Source organism: Nerophis lumbriciformis, linkage group LG37, assembly GCF_033978685.3.
Source record: "Nerophis lumbriciformis linkage group LG37, RoL_Nlum_v2.1, whole genome shotgun sequence".
NCBI lineage: Eukaryota > Metazoa > Chordata > Actinopteri > Syngnathiformes > Syngnathidae > Nerophis > Nerophis lumbriciformis.
In genome coordinates, this window is record NC_084584.2 from 4093897 (window position 1) to 4114748 (window position 20852).

At 35.2% G+C, this 20852-nt stretch overlaps 1 protein-coding gene across 3 annotated transcripts; it reads right to left on the reverse strand.

Moving 5' to 3' along the window:
* Nucleotides 1–101: 101 nt before the first annotated feature.
* On the reverse strand, nucleotides 102–19586 carry hmgb1a (high mobility group box 1a). Of its 3 annotated transcripts, none has more exons than XM_072912611.1 (5): nucleotides 19453–19586; nucleotides 12146–12350; nucleotides 11929–12077; nucleotides 1159–1333; nucleotides 102–922 (listed from the first exon to the last, which is right to left on the reverse strand). In XM_072912611.1, exons 2-5 carry the CDS (start codon nucleotides 12290–12292, stop codon nucleotides 773–775), a joined length of 621 nt encoding a protein of 206 aa, XP_072768712.1. In that variant the 5' UTR covers nucleotides 12293–12350; nucleotides 19453–19586; the 3' UTR covers nucleotides 102–772. The 3 variants fall into 3 exon arrangements, with proteins under 3 accessions (XP_072768712.1, XP_072768713.1, XP_072768714.1); XM_072912612.1 differs by having other exon boundaries at nucleotides 12146–12327; nucleotides 19453–19537; XM_072912613.1 differs by lacking the exon at nucleotides 102–922 and adding an exon at nucleotides 1035–1053 and having other exon boundaries at nucleotides 1121–1333.
* Between the last annotated feature and the right edge of the window lie 1266 nt (nucleotides 19587–20852).

The window sequence follows — 20852 nt, forward strand, 5'->3', positions numbered from 1 at the left end:
ATGTAAGCAACTTCTTCCAATAACATTATTGTGACAACATGCTATATTGTTAGCATTAAGTCAATATTTTCAAGTGCTCGTCCTCCATTAAACAAACGGCATTATTAAAAAAATGTTTATTGACATCAGAAGCAATTTAAATTTGAACAATAAACCAGACTTCTTTGCTATTACAGTGGTACATAAAGATCAGCACAACTGATACGTCAATTGTCAGAGAACAAGAAAATGAAAAAGACAAAAGAAAAAAACACTCAAGATCGTTTTTTTTGTTTTTGTTTGTTTTTAAGCGCTGTGCACATGGAGCTAGGCTAAGTACTGTAAGCCCTAGGGCAGGGTAGGTGGAGGGCATGAAGGGTTAGGGTAGGTGGAGGGCATGAAGGGTTAGGGTAGGTGGAGGGCATGAAGGGTTAGGGTAGGTGGAGGGCATGAAGGGTTAGGGTAGGTGGAGGGCATGAAGGGTTAGGGCAGGGTAGGTGGAGGACGTGAAGGGTTAGGGTAGGTGGAGGGCATGAAGGGTTAGGGCAGGGTAGGTGGAGGACGTGAAGGGTTAGGGTAGGTGGAGGGCATGAAGGCCTAGGGCAGGGTAGGTGGAGGACATGAAGGCCTAGGGCAGGGTAGGTGGAGGACATGAAGGGTGGTGTTAACTTTACAAACAAACTGTACAGCATAAAAACAAGTGATATCCACCACAGCCTTCCTTCTTCACCCCTCTGACACTTTCTTCCTTCCTTCAGGAGGTGAGGCGTGTGCACGAGGACGTGAGGCCTCGCTACTCGTCGTCGTCATCGTCCTCGTCCTCGTCTTCGTCCTCCTCCTCGTCGTCGTCATCGTCGTCGTCGTCGTCCTTCTTCTCCGCCTTGGCCGGCGCTTTGGCCGGAGCGCTGCCCGCCTTGCCCTTGGAGCGATACGCCGCCACGTCCTGCGGGGGAACAGAGCGAGGGTCGGAGTGGAGTGAGGAGTCCGGGCTTCTTCTCCTCCTGGCTTACCTTCTTGTACCAGACTCCTCCTCCTGGCTTACCTTCTTGTATCAGACTCCTCCTCCTGGCTTACCTTCTTGTACCAGACTCCTCCTCCTGGCTTACCTTCTTGTACCAGACTCCTCCTTCTCCTGGCTTACCTTCTTGTACCAGACTCCTCCTCCTCCTCCTGGCTTACCTTCTTGTACTTCTCCTTCAGCTTGGCCGCCTTCTTCTCGTAGGGCTGCTTGTCCTCGGAGGCGGTGCCGTTCCACATCTCGCCCAGCTTCTTGGCCACGTCCCCGATGGTCAGGCCCGGACTCTCGCTCTTCACCTTGGGGCGGAACTCGGCGCAGAAGACGAAGAAGGCCGAGCTGGACCCCCCCCACACCCAAAAAAAATAGTTATTAAGGGCGTCTTATATTAGGAGTGGACATTAGTGGTGTGAATGTTTGGGCACTAGAGATGCGCGGATAGGCAATTTATTTCATCCGCAACCGCGTCAGAAAGTCGTCAACCACCCGCCATCCACCCGATGTAACGTTTGATCAGAACTGCACCCGCCCGCCATCCACCCGTTGTTATATATCTAATATTAATAAAAATTTAAAAAAAGGGTGAAAACTACGCGAATTGCACCTTGTGCAGACAAGATTTTTCGATCGGACACGGAGGAATTAGCGATGTAAAAGACCACGTTGGGACAAAAAAACACAAGTCTAATGCCGTTGCTAGCGATACAAGTGGAAAACTTTCAACGTTTTTCGTCGCCCAAACAGATTCTTTGGATGTGATAAATGCCGAAGTTTTATTTACGGAGGCAATAATTGAGCATGGACTTCCAATCGCACTGGCTGATCACATGGGACAGTTAATAATGTAATGCAACCTTTAAAAATCATCACGCGGTGATCGCGGTCCCAAAAATAAACTTTTCTTGCATGATAATGTCCAGAAAAATTTGCTTTATATTACTATAGAGTCCTTTTAACGAATGAGTTTGATGGTTTATCACAAACCTTAAATGAAAGAAGTCCTTTGTTCTCCTGCACCATGCATGCGCTTTGGCCTTGCTTCGTGTTTGGTGCGCAATCCTGTCGGCTGTATTTCACAGCACGACATACTGTAAAAAGTGTTTATACTATTTATACTTTCAATTAACAAATTGAAGTCTTGTGAAAGGTTGACAGGATAACTGGCATTAACTGTCAAAATAATTTCAAACTATTGAAGTTAGCTTACAGAATAAACATGTCAATCAACCCATATGATGTTTTGAAAAGTCACTGTGACTGATAGAAAAGTGATGGTTTTAGCAACATTTTAACCTGTCTGAATGCTAATAATCATTTTGCGTCGGGGGGCGAAGCCCTGAACCCTCCACCAGGACTTTGTCCTGGACCTACCGGGGCCTGCGGCCCTTGGACCCTGGCTACTAGGTTTTTCTGATTTCAAAAGTTGGCAGGTATGGTGAGGTTAGAAAGCTTTTGCCTGTTAAAGAAAGGAGACTGATCCAATGCAGCACAGACTTGCGCGTGCCACGCTGTCACGACCCAGACGCACACCAGTGCGCAATCATATGGGAGCCGCGCTGAGCGCACCTCCAAGCGCGTCTCGCTGCCGGCGACGGCCGGGTATGGGCCCACGCTCCAGCGCCATCCATTTTCAGGGCTAGTTGATTCGGCAGGTGGGTTGTTACACACTCCTTAGCGGGTTCCGACTTCCATGGCCACCGTCCTGCTGTCTATATCAACCAGGGTGAGCCCCACCCCTTTCGTGAGCGCACTGCGCGCGGAGTGACCCCTGTTACGAGCCCCCGACCACGGGGGTGGCGGGCAGGTAAGCTGCTTACCTGCTGCGCGTGACGCCGGCAGGTAAGCTCCGTAAAAGTGTCCATCTCTTTTCTTTTTTTTTCTTCTGTTGTGGCATAATTAATCCGCCCGACCCGACCCGCGAGCGGATAAAATCTTATTTTTTTTAATTTCATCCGCCCGATCCGCGGATAATCCGCGGACTCCGCGGTTGTGTCCGCAAACCGCGCATCTCTATTGGGCACCTATAACGATTCGATTCCGTTGTTCAATTCAGAATTGATTCTGGAGTCAAACCGATTCTTGCAGTGTATTATTTGGAATGGACACAAAAAAAATTATTAAGGGTGTCTTATATTAGGAGTGGACATTAGTGGTGTGAATGTTTGGACACCTATAACGATTCGATCTGACTCCGATGTTCAATTCAGAATCGATTCTTGAGTCAAACCGATTCTTGCAGTGTATTATTTGGAATAGACCAAAAAAAAATTGTTAAAGGGTGTCTTATATTAGGAGTGGACATTAGTGGTGTGAATGTTTGGGCACCTTTAACGATTCGATTCCGATATTCAATTCAGAATCGATTCTTGAGTCAAACCGATTCTTGCAGTATATTATTTGGAATAGACAAAAAAACAAGAAGTTTCTAAGGACGTCTTATATTAGGAGTGGACATTAGTGGTGTGAATGTTTGGACACCTATAACGATTCGATTCCGATATTCAATTCAGAATCGATTCTTGAGTCAAACCGATTCTTGCAGTGTATTATTTGGAATAGACAAAAAAACAAGAAGTTTCTAAGGACGTCTTATATTAGGAGTGGACATTAGTGGTGTGAATGTTTGGACACCTATAACGATTCGATCTGACTCCGATGTTCAATTCAGAATCGATTCTTGAGTCAAACCGATTCTTGCAGTGTATTATTTGGAATAGACCAAAAAAAAATTGTTAAAGGGTGTCTTATATTAGGAGTGGACATTAGTGGTGTGAATGTTTGGGCACCTATAACGATTCGATTCCGTTGTTCAATTCAGAATTGATTCTTGAGTCAAACCGATTCTTGCAGTATATTATTTGGAATAGACAAAAAAACAAGACGTTTCTAAGGACGTCTTATATTAGGAGTGGACATTAGTGGTGTGAATGTTTGGACACCTATAACGATTCGATTCCGATATTCAATTCAGAATCGATTCTTGAGTCAAAACGATTCTTGCAGTGTATTATTTGGAATAGACTCTCCAAAAAAAAGTTTCTAAGGACGTCTTATATTAGGAGTGGACATTAGTGGTGTGAATGTTTGGACACCTATAACGATTCGATTCCGTTGTTCAATTCAGAATCGATTCTTGAGTCAAACCGATTCTTGCAGTGTATTATTTGGAATAGACAAAAAAACTAGACGTTTCTAAGGACGTCTTATATTAGGAGTGGACATTAGTGGTGTGAATGTTTGGACACCTATAACGATTCGATCTGACTCCGATGTTCAATTCAGAATCGATTCTTGAGTCAAACCGATTCTTGCAGTGTATTATTTGGAATAGACCCAAAAAAATTGTTAAAGGGTGTCTTATATTAGGAGTGGACATTAGTGGTGTGAATGTTTGGACACCTATAACGATTCGATTCCGATGTTCAATTCAGAATCGATTCTTGAGTCAAACCGATTTCTGCAGTATATTATTTGGAATAGACAAAAAAAAATATTAAGGGTGTCTTATATTAGGAGTGGACATTAGTGGTGTGAATGTTTGGGCACCTATAACGATTCGATTCCGTTGTTCAATTCAGAATCGATTGAGTCAAACCGATTCTTGCAGTGTATTATTTGGAATAGACCAAAAAAAATTGTTAAAGGGTGTCTTATATTAGGAGTGGACATTAGTGGTGTGAATGTTTGGGCACCTATAACGATTCGATTCCGTTGTTCAATTCAGAATCGATTGAGTCAAACCGATTCTTGCAGTGTATTATTTGGAATAGACCAAAAAAAATTGTTAAAGGGTGTCTTATATTAGGAGTGGACATTAGTGGTGTGAATGTTTGGACACCTATAACGATTTGATTCCGTTGTTCAATTCAGAATCGATTCTTGAGTCAAACCGATTTCTGCAGTATATTATTTGGAATACACAAAAAAAAATTATTAAGGGTGTCTTATATTAGGAGTGGACAATAGTGGTGTGAATGTTTGGACACCTATAATGATTCGATCTGACTCCAATGTTCAATTCAGAATCGATTCTTGAGTCAAACCGATTCTTGCAGTGTATTATTTGGAATAGACAAAAAAATTTTTATTAAGGGTGTCTTATATTAGGAGTGGACATTAGTGGTGTGAATGTTTGGGCACCTTTAACGATTCGATTCCGATATTCAATTCAGAATCGATTCTTGAGTCAAACCGATTCTTGCAGTATATTATTTGGAATAGACAAAAAAACAAGAAGTTTCTAAGGACGTCTTATATTAGGAGTGGACATTAGTGGTGTGAATGTTTGGGCACCTATAACGATTCGATTCCGTTGTTCAATTCAGAATTGATTCTTGAGTCAAACCGATTCTTGCAGTGTATTATTTGGAATAGACCAAAAAAAATTATTAAGGGCGTCTTATATTAGGAGTGGACATTAGTGGTGTGAATGTTTGTTCACCTATAACGATTCGATTCTGTTGTTCAATTCAGAATCGATTCTTGAGTCAAACCGATTCTTGCAGTGTATTATTTGGAATAGACGAAAAAACAAGAAGTTTCTAAGGACGTCTTATATTAGGAGTGGACATTAGTGGTGTGAATGTTTGGACACTTATAATGATTCGATCCGATTCCGATGTTCAATTCAGAATCGATTCTTGAGTCAAAACGATTCTTGCAGTGTATTATTTGGAATAGACTCTCCCAAAAAAATGTTTCTAAGGACGTCTTATATTAGGAGTGGACATTAGTGGTGTGAATGTTTGGACACCTATAATGATTTGATCTGATTCCGTTGTTCAATTCAGAATCGATTCTTGATTCAATCAGATTCTTGCAGTGTATTATTTGGAATAGACCAAAAAAAATTGTTAAAGGGTGTCTTATATTAGGAGTGGACATTAGTGGTGTGAATGTTTGGACACCTATAACGATTCGATAAAATTCAGATTTTCGATTCAGAATTGAAACGTGATTCTTATTCATCCCGATTCCTAATTTACCAAAATTGATTTTTTTTTTTTTAAAAAGAAAAGTTTTCCTTTTGAGAATCAGTTTTTAAGTCACACCATTAATGTCCACTCCTAATATAAGACGCCTTTGATAACTGTTTGTTTGTCTGTACCAAATAATACCAGATAATAATACTGCAATAATCAGTTTCAATCAAGAATTCTGAAATAAAAACTGGATTCGGATCGAATCGTTATTTGTGTCCAAACATTCACACCACTAATGTCCACTACTAATATAAGACGCCTTTAATAACTTGAAAAACTTTTTTTTTGGTCTATTCCAAATAATACACTGCATAATTGGTTTGGATCAAGCATCAATTCTGAATTGAAAGTTGGATCAAATCGTTATAGGTGTCCAAACATTCACACTACTGTCTACTCCGAATATAAGACACCCTTAATAATTTTTTGGTCTATTCCAAATAATACACTGCAAGAACCGGTTTGACTCAAGAATCAATTCTGAATTGAACATCGGAATCGTTAGGTGTCCAAACATTCACATCACTAATGCCCACTCCTCCAATATAAGACGTCTTCAATAAAACGCCCTAAATAACTATTTTTTTTGGTCTATTCCAAATAATACACTGCAAGAATCGGTTTGACTCAAGAACCGATTCTGAATTGAACATTGGAATCGTATCGAATCGTTATAGGTGTCCAAACATTCACACCACTAATGTCCACTCCTCTAATATAAGACGTCTTCAATAAAACGCCCTAAATAACTATTTTTTTTGGTCTATTCCAAATAATACACTGCAAGAATCGGTTTGACTCAAGAACCGATTCTGAATTGAACATTGGAATCAGATCAAATCGTTATAGGTGTCCAAACATTCACACCACTAATGTCCACTCCTCTAATATAAGACGTCTTTAATAAGACACCCTTAATAACTTTTTTTTTTGGTCTATTCCAAATAATACACTGCAAGAATCGGTTTGACTCAAGAACCGATTCTGAATTGAACATTGGAATCGTATCGAATCGTTATAGGTGTCCAAACATTCACACCACTAATGTCCACTCCTAATATAAGACGTCCTTAAAAACTTTTTTTCCCTGTCTATTCCAAATAATACACTGCGAGAGTCGGTTTGACTCAAGAATCAATTCTGAATTGAACAACGGAAACGAATCGTTACAGGTGTCCAAACATTCACACCACTAATGTCCACTCCTAATATAAGACGTCCTTAAAAAAATGTTTCCCCCGTCTATTCCAAATAATACACTGCGACAATCGGTTTGACTCAAAGAATCAATTCTGAATTGAACAACAGAATCGAACCATTCTAGGTGTCCAAACATTCACACCACTAATTTCCACTCCTCTAATATAAGACGTCTTCAATAAAACGCCCTAAATAACTATTTTTTTTGGTCTATTCCAAATAATACACCGCAAAAAATCGGTTTGACTCAAGAATCGATTCTCAATTGAAAATCTGAATTTTACCAAATCGTTACAGGTGTCCAAAGAGTCAAACCCTTAATTTCCACTCCTAATATAAGACGCCCTTAAAAAAATGTTTTCCCCCGTCTATTCCAAATAATACACTGCGAGAATCTGTTTGACTCAAGAATCAATTCTGAATTGAACAACGGAATCGAATCGTTACAGGTGTCCAAACACTCACACCACTAATGTCCACTCCTCTAATATAAGACGTCTTCAATAAAACGCCCTAAATAACTTTTTTTTTTGGTCTATTCCAAATAATACACCGCAAGAATCGGTGAATCGTATCGAATCGTTATAAGTGTCCAAACATTCACACCACTAATGTCCACTCCTAATATAAGACGTCCTTAAAAACTTTTTTTCCCCGTCTATTCCAAATAATACACTGCGAGAATCGGTTTGACTCAAAGAATCATTTCTGAAATGAACAACGGAATTGAACCATTCTAGGTGTCCAAACATCCACACCACTAATGTCCACTCCTCTAATATAAGACGTCTTCAATAAAACGCCCTAAATATCTATTTTTTTTGGTCTATTCCAAATAATACACTGCGAGAATCGGTTTGACTCAAGAATCGATTCTCAATTGAAAATCTGAATTTTACCGAATCGTTACAGGTGTCCAAAGAGTCAAACCCCTAATTTCCACTCCTAATATAAGACGCCCTTAAAAAAATGTTTCCCCCGTCTATTCCAAATAATACACTGCGAGAACCGGTTTGACTCAAGAATCAATTCTGAATTGAACATCGGAATCGTTAGGTGTCCAAACATTCACACCACTAATGTCCACTCCTCTAATATAAGACGTCTTCAATAAAACGCCCTAAATAACTATTTTTTTTGGTCTATTCCAAATAATACACCGCAAAAAATCGGTTTGACTCAAGAATCGATTCTTAATTGAAAATCTGAATTTTACCGAATCGTTACAGGTGTCCAAAGAGTCAAACCCTTAATTTCCACTCCTAATATAAGACGCCCTTAAAAAAATGTTTCCCCCGTCTATTCCAAATAATACACTGCGAGAATCGGTTTGACTCAAGAATCAATTCTGAATTGAATGGAATCGAATCGTTATAGGTGTCCAAACATTCACACCACTAATATCCACTCCTCTAATATAAGACGTCTTTAAAAAGACACTCTTAATAACACTTTTTTTTGGTCTATTTCAAATAATACACCGCAAGAATCGGTTTGACTCAAGAATCGATTCTCAATTGAAAATCTGAATTTTACCAAATCGTTACAGGTGTCCAAAGAGTCAAACCCTTAATTTCCACTCCTAATATAAGACGCCCTTAGTTTCCCCTGTCTATTCCAAATAATACACTGCGAGAATCGGTTTGACTCAAAGAATCAATTCTGAATTGAACAACGGAATCGAATCGTTACAGGTGTCCAAACATTCACACCACTAATGTCCACTCCTCTAATATAAGACGTCTTCAATAAAACGCCCTATATTACTATTTTTTTTTGGTCTATTCCAAATAATACACCGCAAGAATCGGTTTGACTCAAGAATCGATTCTCAATTGAAAATCTGAATTTCACCAAATCGTTACAGGTGTCCAAAGAGTCAAACCCTTAATTTCCACTCCTAATATAAGACACCCTTAAAAAAATGTTTCCCCCGTCTATTCCAAATAATACACTGCGAGAACCGGTTTGACTCAAAGAATCAATTCTGAATTAAACAATGGAATCAAACCGTTATAGGTGTCCAAACATTCACACCACTAATGTCCACTCCTCTAATATAAGACGTCTTCCATAAAACGCCCTAATTAACTATTTTTTTTTGGTCTATTCCAAATAATACACCGCAAGAATCGGTTTGACTCAAGAATCGATTCTCAATTGAAAATCTGAATTTTACCAAATCGTTACAGGTGTCCAAAGAGTCAAACCCTTAATTTCCACTCTTAATATAAGACGCCCTTAAAAAATGTTTCCCCCCGTCTATTCCAAATAATACACTGCGAGAATCGGTTTGACTCAAGAATCAATTCTGAATTGAACAACGGAATCGAATCGTTATAGGTGTCCAAACATTCACACCACTAATGTCCACTCCTAATATAAGACGTCCATAAAAACGTTTTTTCCCCGTCTATTCCAAATAATACACTGCAAGAATCGGTTTGACTCAAGAATCGATTCTGAATTGAACATCGGAATTTTACCAAATCGTTATAGGTGAACAAACATTCACACCACTAATGTCCACTCCTAATATAAGACGCCCTTAAAAACTTTTTTTCCCCGTCTATTCCAAATAATACACTGCAAGAACCGGTTTGACTCATAAATCAATTCTGAATTGAATGGAATGGAATCGTTATAGGTGTCCAAACATTCACACCACTAAAGTCCACTCCTCTAATATAAGACGTCTTCAATAAAACGCCCTAAATAACTTTTTTTTTTGGTCTATTCCAAATAATAAACCGCAAGAATCGGTTTGACTCAAGAATCGATTGTCAATTGAAAATCTGAATTTTACCAAATCGTTACAGGTGTCCAAAGAGTCAAACCCCTAATTTCCACTCCTAATATAAGACGCCCTTAAAAAAATGTTTCCCCCGTCTATTCCAAATAATACACTGCTAGAATCGGTTTGACTCAAGAATCAATTCTGAATTGAACAACGGAATCGAATCGTTACAGGTGTCCAAACACTCACACCACTAATGTCCACTCCTCTAATATAAGACGTCTTCAATAAAACGCCCTAATTAACTATTTTTTTTGGTCTATTCCAAATAATACACCGCAAGAATCGGTTTGACTCAAGAATCGATTCTCAATTGAAAATCTGAATTTTACCAAATCGTTACAGGTGTCCAAAGAGTCAAACCCTTAATTTCCACACCTAACATAAGACGCCCTTAAAAAAATGTTTCCCCCGTCTATTCCAAATAATACACTGCGAGAATCGGTTTGACTCAAGAATCAATTCTGAATTGAAAAACAGAATCGAATCGTTACAGGTGTCCAAACATTCACACCACTAATGTCCACTCCTCTAATATAAGACGTCTTCAATAAAACGCCCTAAATAACTATTTTTTTTGGTCTATTCCAAATAATACACCGCAAGAATCGGTTTGACTCAAGAATCGATTCTCAATTGAAAATCTGAATTTTACCAAATCGTTACAGGTGTCCAAAGAGTCAAACCCTTAATTTCCACACCTAACATAAGACGCCCTTAAAAAAATGTTTCCCCCGTCTATTCCAAATAATACACTGCGAGAATCGGTTTGACTCAAGAATCAATTCTGAATTGAAAAACAGAATCGAATCGTTACAGGTGTCCAAACATTCACACCACTAATGTCCACTCCTCTAATATAAGACGTCTTCAATAAAACGCCCTATATAACTTTTGTTTTTTGGTCTATTCCAAATAATACACCGCAAGAATCGGTTTGACTCAAGAATCGATTCTGAATTGAACATCGGAATTTTACCAAATCATTATAGGTGTCCAAAGAGTCAAACCCCTAATGTCCACTCCTAATATAAGACGCCCTTAAAAACTTTTTTTCCCTGTCTATTCCAAATAATACACTGCGAGAATCGGTTTGACTCAAAGAATCAATTCTGAATTGAACAACGGAATCGAACCATTCTAGGTGTCCAAACATCCACACCACTAATGTCCACTCCTCTAATATAAGACGTCGTCAATAAAACGCCCTATATAACTTTTTTTTTTTGGTCTATTCCAAATAATACACCGCAAGAATCGGTTTGACTCAAGAATCGATTCTCAATTGAAAATCTCAATTTTACCGAATCGTTACAGGTGTCCAAAGAGTCAACCCCCTAATTTCCACTCCTAATATAAGACGCCCTTAAAAACTTTTTTCCCCCGTCTATTCCAAATAATACACTGCGAGAATCGGTTTGACTCAAGAATCAATTCCTAATAGAACAACGGAATCGAATCGTTATGTGTTCAAACGTTCACACCACCAATATCCACTCCTCTAATATAAGACGTCTTTAAAAATACACCCTTAATAACAATTTTTTTTTTGGTCTATTCCAAATAATACACCGCAAGAATCGGTTTGACTCAAGAATCGATTCTCAATTGAAAATCTGAATTTTACCAAATCGTTACAGGTGTCCAAAGAGTCAAACCCTTAATTTCCACTCCTAATATAAGACGCCCTTAAAAAAATGTTTCCCCCGTCTATTCCAAATAATACACTGCGAGAACCGGTTTGACTCAAGAATCAATTCTGAATTGAACATGGGAATCAGATTGAATCGAATCGTTATAGGTGTCCAAAGAGTCACACCACTAATGTCCACTCCTAATATAAAGGTGCCTTTTTTTTTTTGGTCTATTCCAAATAATACCCCGCAAGAATGGGTTTGACTCAAGAATCGATTTGAGTTAGGGCCCCACTGGCCTAGTGGACGTGAGGGACTTACGGGGGCCTCTTGGGGGCGTTGGGGTCCTTGAACTTCTTCTGCTTGCCGCCTCTGCCGGCGGGGGCGTAGTTGACCATCTCGCGCTCGTAGCGCACCTTGTCCAGCTTGGCCAAGTCCTCGAACTTGCCCTTCTCCTTGGCGGACATGGTCTGCGAGGATGTGCGAGTAGTACTCGGTCGTCAAAGAGTATTCACAAGTTAAACCCTAGAAAACGTACCTTCCATCTCTCAGAGCACTTCTTGGAGAACTCGGAAAAGTTGACCGAAGCGTCGGGATGCTTCTTCTTGTGCTCCTCCCTGCAGGTCTGCACAAAGTAGGCGTAGGAGGACATCTTGCCCCTTGGTTTGGAGGGATCTTTCCTCATCCTGGCCGGGTTAAAAATACCTAATGCGCAAAAATCTGAAGGGGGAATCCGCAAAAATCTGAAGGGGGAATCGGTCAAACAAACAAACAAACAAACATTATTTATGCAGCACTTTTCATACACAAAGTGCTTTCAACAACAAAAAAGTAAGAGAGAAAAACACACTTTATTTTATTTTTTTTAATTTGAGGAAATACACCACCTTTGAGACATCCACACTGGAAAATGAATAAAATAATGCTATCTAAAAATAGTATAAAACTAGTGCAGTCAAAAATTATTGTGATTAATCACTAAAAAATATTGTATAATTTTTTTTTTTTGTTGTTTCAAAATTATTTCAAATAAATGTTGTACATTAAAGTTAAAAAAAAATAAAAAAAATAAAAAAATAGGATGACATTTTGGTGATAAATTTGCATTTTTGTCAAAATGTCAAAATTTTAGATTAAATCCCAATAAGTCCAAATTCAAAAGTGTGACTAATCATCATTTGACAGCACTATATAAAAATATAAAACATATTTTAAAATATATGCAAAACTATAAATATTGAATTAAATGAATAAAAACATAACATTGAGAAAATAGTAGTAGTAATAGCAATAAGGAATACAAATAAACCTAAAAATGTATAACATGATTAGTAAAAAGCCTAATTAAAAATGTTTAAAAAAAAATGTAAACATAACATTAAGACAATAGTACTAATCATATCAATAAATAAAATTTAAAATAAGAAAAGTATTACATGATTATTAAAGAACGCCTAATTAAAATGAGTCTTTAACCTATAAAAAAAATAATAACATTGAGAGAATAGTAGTAGTAATAATAATAGCAATAAATAACAAACCTAATGATTTATAAAAATGAGTAGTAAAAAGCCTGATTAAAAATGTGTCTTTAACCTTTTTTTTAAAAAAACACAAAAACATTACATTGAGAAAATAGCAGTCTTCTCCAGAAATAAAATAGAATACAATTTTTAAAAACTAAGAAAAGTACGACATGATTAGTAAAGAACGCCTAATTAAAATGAGTCTTTAACCTTTAAAAAAACATAACATTGAGACAATAGTAGTAGTAGTAGCAATAAAGAATAAAAATAAACAAAACATATAGAACATTAGTAAAAAGTCTAATTAAAAATGTTAACTTTTTTTAAAAAATAACATAAGATTGAGAGAATAGTAATAATCATATCAATAAATAAAATAAAAATGTTAAAAATAAATAAAATAAAAATGTTAAAAAAAAACTAAGAAAAGTATAAAATGATTAGTAAATAACGCCTAATTAAAATGTGTCTTTAACCTTTAAAAAAACATAACATCGAGAGAATAGTAATTATATCAATAAAATAGAACAATATATTTTTTTTAAACATAAAAGTTCATAAAGTGATCAGTAAAAAGCCAGATTTTTTTTTTAAACAAAATCAAATAACATTAAGAGAATAATAATCATATCAATAAATAGAATAAAAATTAAAAAAACTAAGGAAAGTATAACATGATTAGTAAAGAATCCCTAATTAAAATATGTATTTTACCTTTAAAAAAACCATTTGAGAGAATAGTAATCATATCAATAAATAAAATAGAAAAGAAAAAAAAAAGTTCATAACATGATCAGTAAAAAGCCTGACTAAAAATGGTAATTTTAATTTTTTTTAGAAAATAGTAATAATCATATCAATAAATAAAATAAAAATTTAAAAAAATAAGAAAAGTATAACATGATTAGTAAACAATGCCTAATTAAAATGAGTCTTTAACCTTTAAAAAAACATAATATTGAGACAATAGTAGTAGTAATAATAGCAATAAAGAATAAAAATAAACAAAACATGTATAACATGATTAGTAAAAAGCCTAATTAAAAATGTTAACTTTTTAAAAAAATATCATAACATTGAGAGAATAGTAAAAATCATATCAATAAATACAATAAAAATGTAAAAAAAAAACTAAGAAAAGTACAACATGATTAGTAAAGAACGCCTAATTAAAATGTGTCTTTAACCTTTAAAAAAAACATTACATTGAGAGAATAGTAATTATATCAATAAATAAAATAGAACAACAATATATTTTTTTAAAACAAAAGAAAAGTTCATAAAGTGATCAGTAAAAAGCCAGATTTTTTTTTTTAAACAAAATAAAATAACATTAAGAGAATAATAATCACATCAATAAATAGAATAAAAATTAAAAAAACGAAGGAAAGTATAACATGATTAGTAAAGAATCCCTAATTAAAATGTGTATTTAACCTTTAAAAAAACCTTTGAGAGAATAGTAATCATATCAATAAATAAAATAGAATAAAAATATAAAAAACCTAAGAAAAGTTCAGAACATGATCAGTAAAAAGCCTGACTAAAAATGGTAATTAAAAAAAAAAAAATTATATATATATATATATATATATATAACATTGAGAAAATAGTAATAATCATATCAATAAATAAAATAAAAATTAAAAAAAATAAGAAAAGTATAACATGATTAGTAAAGAACGCCTGATTAAAATTAGTAAAGAGAAATTAAAATGTGTCTTTAACTTAAAAAAAAACATTGAGAGAAAAGTAATCATATCAATAAATAAAATAGAATACAAATATAAAAAAACCTAAGAAAAGTTCATAACATGATCAGTAAAAAACTGATTAAAAATGGTAATTTAAAAAAAAAAATTAAAAAAATTATATATATATATATTTCTATATATAACATTGAGAAAATAGTAATAATCATATCAATAAATAAAATTAAAAAAAAAAAGAAAAGTATAACATGATTAGTAAAGAACGCCTAATTAAAATGTGTCTTTAACCTTTTAAAAAACATAACATTGAGAGAATAGTAATTATATCAATAAATAAAATTGAATAAAAATATTTTTAAAAACCTAAGAAAAGTTCATAAAGTGATCAGTAAAAAGACAGATTTTTTTTTAAACCAAAATAACATTGAGAATAATAATCATATCAATAAATAAAATACAAATTTAAAAAACTAAGAAAAGTATAACATGATTAGTAAAGAATGCCTAATTAAAATGTGTCTTTAACTTTTTAAAAAAAACATTGAGAAAAGTAATCATATCAATAAATAAAATAGAATACAAATATAAAAAAAACCTAAGAAAAGTTCATAACATGATCAGTAAAAAAAGTGATAAAATGTTTTAATTTTTTCAAAAACAAAAAAACATAACATTGAGAGAATAGCAATAATCCTGAATTATTTTTTTTTAAACAGAACATTGAGAGAATAATTTCAATAAATAAAATAGAATAAAAATATTAAAAAAACCTAAGAAAAGTTCATAACATGATCAGTAAAAAGCCTGACTAAAAATGGTAATTAAAAAAAAATATATATATATATATATATATATATAACATTGAGAAAATAGTAATAATCATATCAATAAATAAAATAAAAATTAAAAAAAATAAGAAAAGTATAACATGATTAGTAAAGAACGCCTGATTAAAATGTGTCTTTAACCTTTTAAAAAACATAACATTGAGAGAATAGTAATTATATCAATAAATAAAATTGAATAAAAATATTTTTAAAAACCTAAGAAAAGTTCATAAAGTGATCAGTAAAAAGACGTTTTTTTTTAAAACCAAAACAACATTGAGAGAATAATCATATCAATAAATAAAATACAAATTTAAAAAACTAAGAAAAGTATAACATGATTAGTAAAGAATGCCTAATTAAAATGTGTCTTTAACTTTAAAAAAAAAAATTGAGAGAAAAGTAAATCATATCAATAAAATAGAATACAAATATAAAAAAAACCTAAGAAAAGTTCATAACATGATCAGTAAAAAAAGTGATAAAATATTTTAATTTTTTCAAAAACAAAAAAAGCATAACATTGAGCGAATAGCAATAATCCTGAATTAAAATTTTTAGAAACATAACATTGAGAGAATAACATCAATAAATAAAATAGAATTAAAATGTAACAAACCTAAGAAAAGTTCATAACATGATCAGTAAAAAGCCTGACTAAAAATGGTAATTTAAAAAAAAAAAGTATATATATATATATATATATATATATAACATTGAGAAAATAGTAATAATCATATCAATAAATAAAATACAAATTTAAAAAACTAAGAAAAGTATAACATGATTAGTAAAGAATGCCTAATTAAAATGTGTCTTTAACTTTTAAAAAAAACATTGAGAGAAAAGTAATCATATCAATAAATAAAACAGAATACAAATATAAAAAACCTAAGAAAAGTTCATAAGTGATAAAATGTTTTAATTTTTTCAAAAACAAAAAAACATAACATTAAGCGAATAGCAATAATCCGGAATTAAACATTTTAAAAACATAACATTGAGAGAATAATATCAATAAATAAAATAGAATTAAAATGTAACAAACCTAAGAAAAGTTCATAACATGATCAGTAAAAAGCCTGACAAAAAATGTTAACTAAAAAAAAAACACTAAAAAACAGAATTGAGAGAATAGCAATAATCATAAATTAAATAAATTAAAAAACATAACATTGAGAGAATAATAATCATATTATTTCATTAGAAAAGTTCATAACATGATCAGTAAGAAGCCTGACTAAAAATGGTAATTAAAAAAAAAATCAAAAAAATTATATATATATATATATATATATATATATATATATATATATATATATATATATATATATATATATATATATATATATATATATATATATATATATATATATATATATATATATATATATATATGTATATATAACTGAGAAAATAGTAATAATCATATCAATAAATAAAATAAAAATTCAAAAAAATAAGAAAAGTATAACATGATTAGTAAAGAAGGCCTAATTAAAATGTGTCTTTAACCTTTTAAAAAAAAAACATAACATTGAGAGAATAGTAATTATATCAATAAATAAAATTGAATAAAAATATTTTTAAAAACCTAAGAAAAGTTCATAAAGTGATCAGTAAAAAGCCGGATTTTTTTTAAAACCAAAACAACATTGAGAGAAAAGTAATCATATCAATAAATAAAATAGAATACAAATATAAAAAACCTAAGAAAAGTTCATAACATGATCAGTAAAAAAAGTGATAAAATGTTTAATTTTTTCAAAAACAAAAAAACATAACATTGAGAGAATAGCAATAATCCTGAATTAATTTTTTTTTAAACATAACATTGAGAGAATAACATCAATAAATAAAATAGAATTAAAATGTAACAAACCGAAAAGTTCATAACATGATCAGTAAAAAGCCTGATAAAAAAATGTTAATAAAAAACCCCACTAAAAAACAGCATTGAGAGAATAGCAATAATCATAAATTAAATAAATTAAAAAACGTAACATTGAGAGAATAATAATCATTATATTTCATAAGAAAAGTTCATAACATGATCAGTAAGAAGCCTGATTAAAAATTTTAATTAAAAAAAAAAAAAACATAACATTGAGAGAATAGTAATAAAAAATAATAAATAAAATTTAAAAAAAATAAAATAAATAAAAAGGTATAACATGATTAGTAAAGAACGTGTTTTTAACCTTTACAATGGTATTCATATCAATATATAAAATAGAATAAAAATCTAAGAAAAGTTCATAACATGATTAAAAAAGGTGTTTAAACCTTTCCTTAATAAATGGTCTCTGCAGTCTTGAGGCTCCAAATGGGTGGATTAAAAAAAAAAAAAAGTCGAATAAAATGAGATAGTTTGTCTTTAGAAAGTTGTGCTAAATCATTTTCCCTTTGTATCCAATCCAGTGTTGACATGATGGCGCTTGAAAGAAAAGTGGATATAAACACAACTTGTCTTCTTTGTGATGTAAGACGTCAACTTCTTTACGTTGACGCCACGGGAAGAAAAAAAAAACACTTGAAAATGAACCAAATGCACCAAGTAAAAGGAGACAAAACCACACGTCAAATGTATTTATTACAATTATAAAAACCGTTATTCAACACCAACAACCGCTCCTCTCACTGTGTGGCAAAAAAACCTCATATTTTGTGTTTTTATAGAAAAAAAGACAAAAATGAAAAAGAATGAAACGTTTATTGGTTGAAAATGTTGAAAAAAAGGGCAGCGCCAAGTTAGTTGTAGTAATGGCGCTCCGTGCCGTGGAAAAGGAGGTCAGCAAAACGACGGCAATATTTCTTCTTCCATTTTGTGAGAACGGCCTCCTGATGAAAGAAAGTCCCCTTCAAATGTCTCCTTCCGCCGCCAGCCGAGCTCGGGGACGCCGACGAAACCTCCGGCGAGCCGGGCTGGATGACACGACCGCCGACCCGGCCAGTGTGTGTGCACCGCCCGTGTATCCCAGCCCCGGCGTATAGCAATGCATTGGGAGAGCAGAGCTAGTGCGGCTCTATGGCGACTAATGGCCGCTCCGTCTTCACGCTAGCTAACATGGCTTCCCTCTCTTTGTGTCAGCCATTCGCCGCGCGGCTTAGAGGGCACAGCGCGACCGCTCCAAGCTCAATCCACCCCAAAGCACCGATTAAACCGCCGGGGCCTCGTCTGGATTGTGGCCGGGTCTGGCGCAGCGGTGGCGGGCTCGGCGAGCACGAAATGCCGCTTGGAAAAAGTTACACGCGAACTGCGTTGGATCACTGTTGTTTCTTATACCAGCACAGCAGCCATTACAGTAGAGGTTTTTTTTTTTCTTTTTTTTTTTTTTTTAATTAAAAAAGGGCTAAAAGAGTCGCTAAACACACGTCTTTATGTCCTTTTCACGCTGTTTTGCCGTTTTTCCACACTTTGCGGACATTTTGTGTGTTGTGACATGACAGCTGTGCAATGGCAGCCCCTCGCGTCTTCATTGAGACATTTCGCCGATTTTTCACGCGATAACCACACGGTCGTTAAACACCATTTTGTACACACCGCACCGGGGGATTATTGCAAATTTTTTCGCTTTTGTCCAAAATCCGAGTTTTGTCGTCGAGGCGAATATTTATTTCGTGATTATTACACCAGTAACGGTGTATTTTTTTTTTTTTTTTTTTTTTTACAAAAAATCAAAATAAAAACAACGTCCAACTATCAAAGGCGAGCTGTTCGCCCGATATAAGGGATCGTGGTGGTTGTGGACAGTGGAAATGTTGCGGGTTTGTACTCACCAGAAGACCGAGGCTGGCTTGTCAAATGCTGGCAAATGGCTGGCTGGAGTGAGGCGATACGCAGTGTCTTCACTCCCAGCTTCTCTCAGCGTTACTCTCCACGGTGCTCGCTCGCCATTGGTCGGCGCCCGGCCGGGCGCGCCTCTGATTGGCTGGGAGCTTTTCATTGTCCTAATAGAAGACGGGCTGCCATTGGTCGCCTGGGCCGCGACGTCACTGAGCTTTCCGGGGGCGCGTCAATACAAAAACATTGTAGTGAACATGCTGGAGCTGCTCGTAAGTCCTGCTACACGGCTGCTCCACGGCTGTTGCACGGCACGCTGGGGCGGTATAGCTCGGTTGGTAGAGCGGCCGTGCCAGCAACTTGAGGGTTCCAGGTTCGATCCCCGCTTCCGCCATCCTAGTCACTGCTGTTGTGTCCTTGGGCAAGACACTTTACTCACCTGCTCCCAGTGCCACCCACACTGGTTTAAATGTCACTTAGATGTTGGGTTTCACCAGGCCCGGCCCTAACCAATCAGGCGCCCTAGGCAAGATTTTAGGTGGCGCCCCCCCACATCGGCAGTGAAGTGTATATACCAGGGGTCGGCAACCTTTACCAGTCAAAGAGCCATTTTGACCAGTTTCACAAATTATAGAAAACAATGGGAGCCGCAAACATTTTTTGAAATTTTAAATGAAATAACACTGCATTCAAAGTTTTTTTTTTTGCTTTGTGCTATGTATAAACCAGGGGTCTCAGACACGTTGCCCACACCTTTAGGTGGAATTTGAAAGCTGGTGCGGCTTGCTCATGTAGGTAACAGCAAGGCATACTTGGTCAACAACCACACAGGTCACACTGAAAGTGGCGGTATAATAAAACAAAACTTTAACACTCTCACTAATAATGCGCCACACTGTGAACCCACACCAAACAAGAATGACAAACAAATTTCGGGAGAACACGCACCGTAACACAACATAAACACAACAGGACAAATACCCAGAATCCCATGCAGCCCTAACTCTTCCGGGATACATTATACACCCCCCCCCCCCCCACAGTGTGGCGCATTATTAGTAAGAGTGTTAAAGGTTGTTTTTTTTATACCGTTTTTTTTATACCGCCACCGTCAGTGTGACCTGTGTGGTTGTTGCCCCCTAGCCAGGGATACGGTGAAGACCTCAACGGCGGAGCAGGCGGAAGATGGTAGATTTAAGAACTACCACAACGGCTGCGATGGTGGAAGAAGGCTGCAGCAGAAAAGGGTCCCCAGTCGTCTTGGACTCCATGCCACTGGACCCTGACCCTTTTCTGTCAAGGATCGTGTGGTGACTGTCTGTGCACCAGTCTCCCCCCGTTAAACAAAGTCACACACAGGCATCCTCCATAAAGGGATACACCCCTACCAGGAGGA

Bases quoted from the DNA above. Each gene is read 5' to 3' on its own strand.
- hmgb1a (XM_072912611.1), bottom strand. From the start codon at position 12,292: ATGAGGAAAGATCCCTCCAAACCAAGGGGCAAGATGTCCTCCTACGCC. The intron at 12,078-12,145 runs GTACGTTTTCTA...ACATCCTCGCAG, and splicing joins AGTGCTCTGAGAGATGGAAG to ACCATGTCCGCCAAGGAGAA. The intron at 923-1,158 runs GTAAGCCAGGAG...GTTCCCCCGCAG, and splicing joins TGAAGGAGAAGTACAAGAAG to GACGTGGCGGCGTATCGCTC.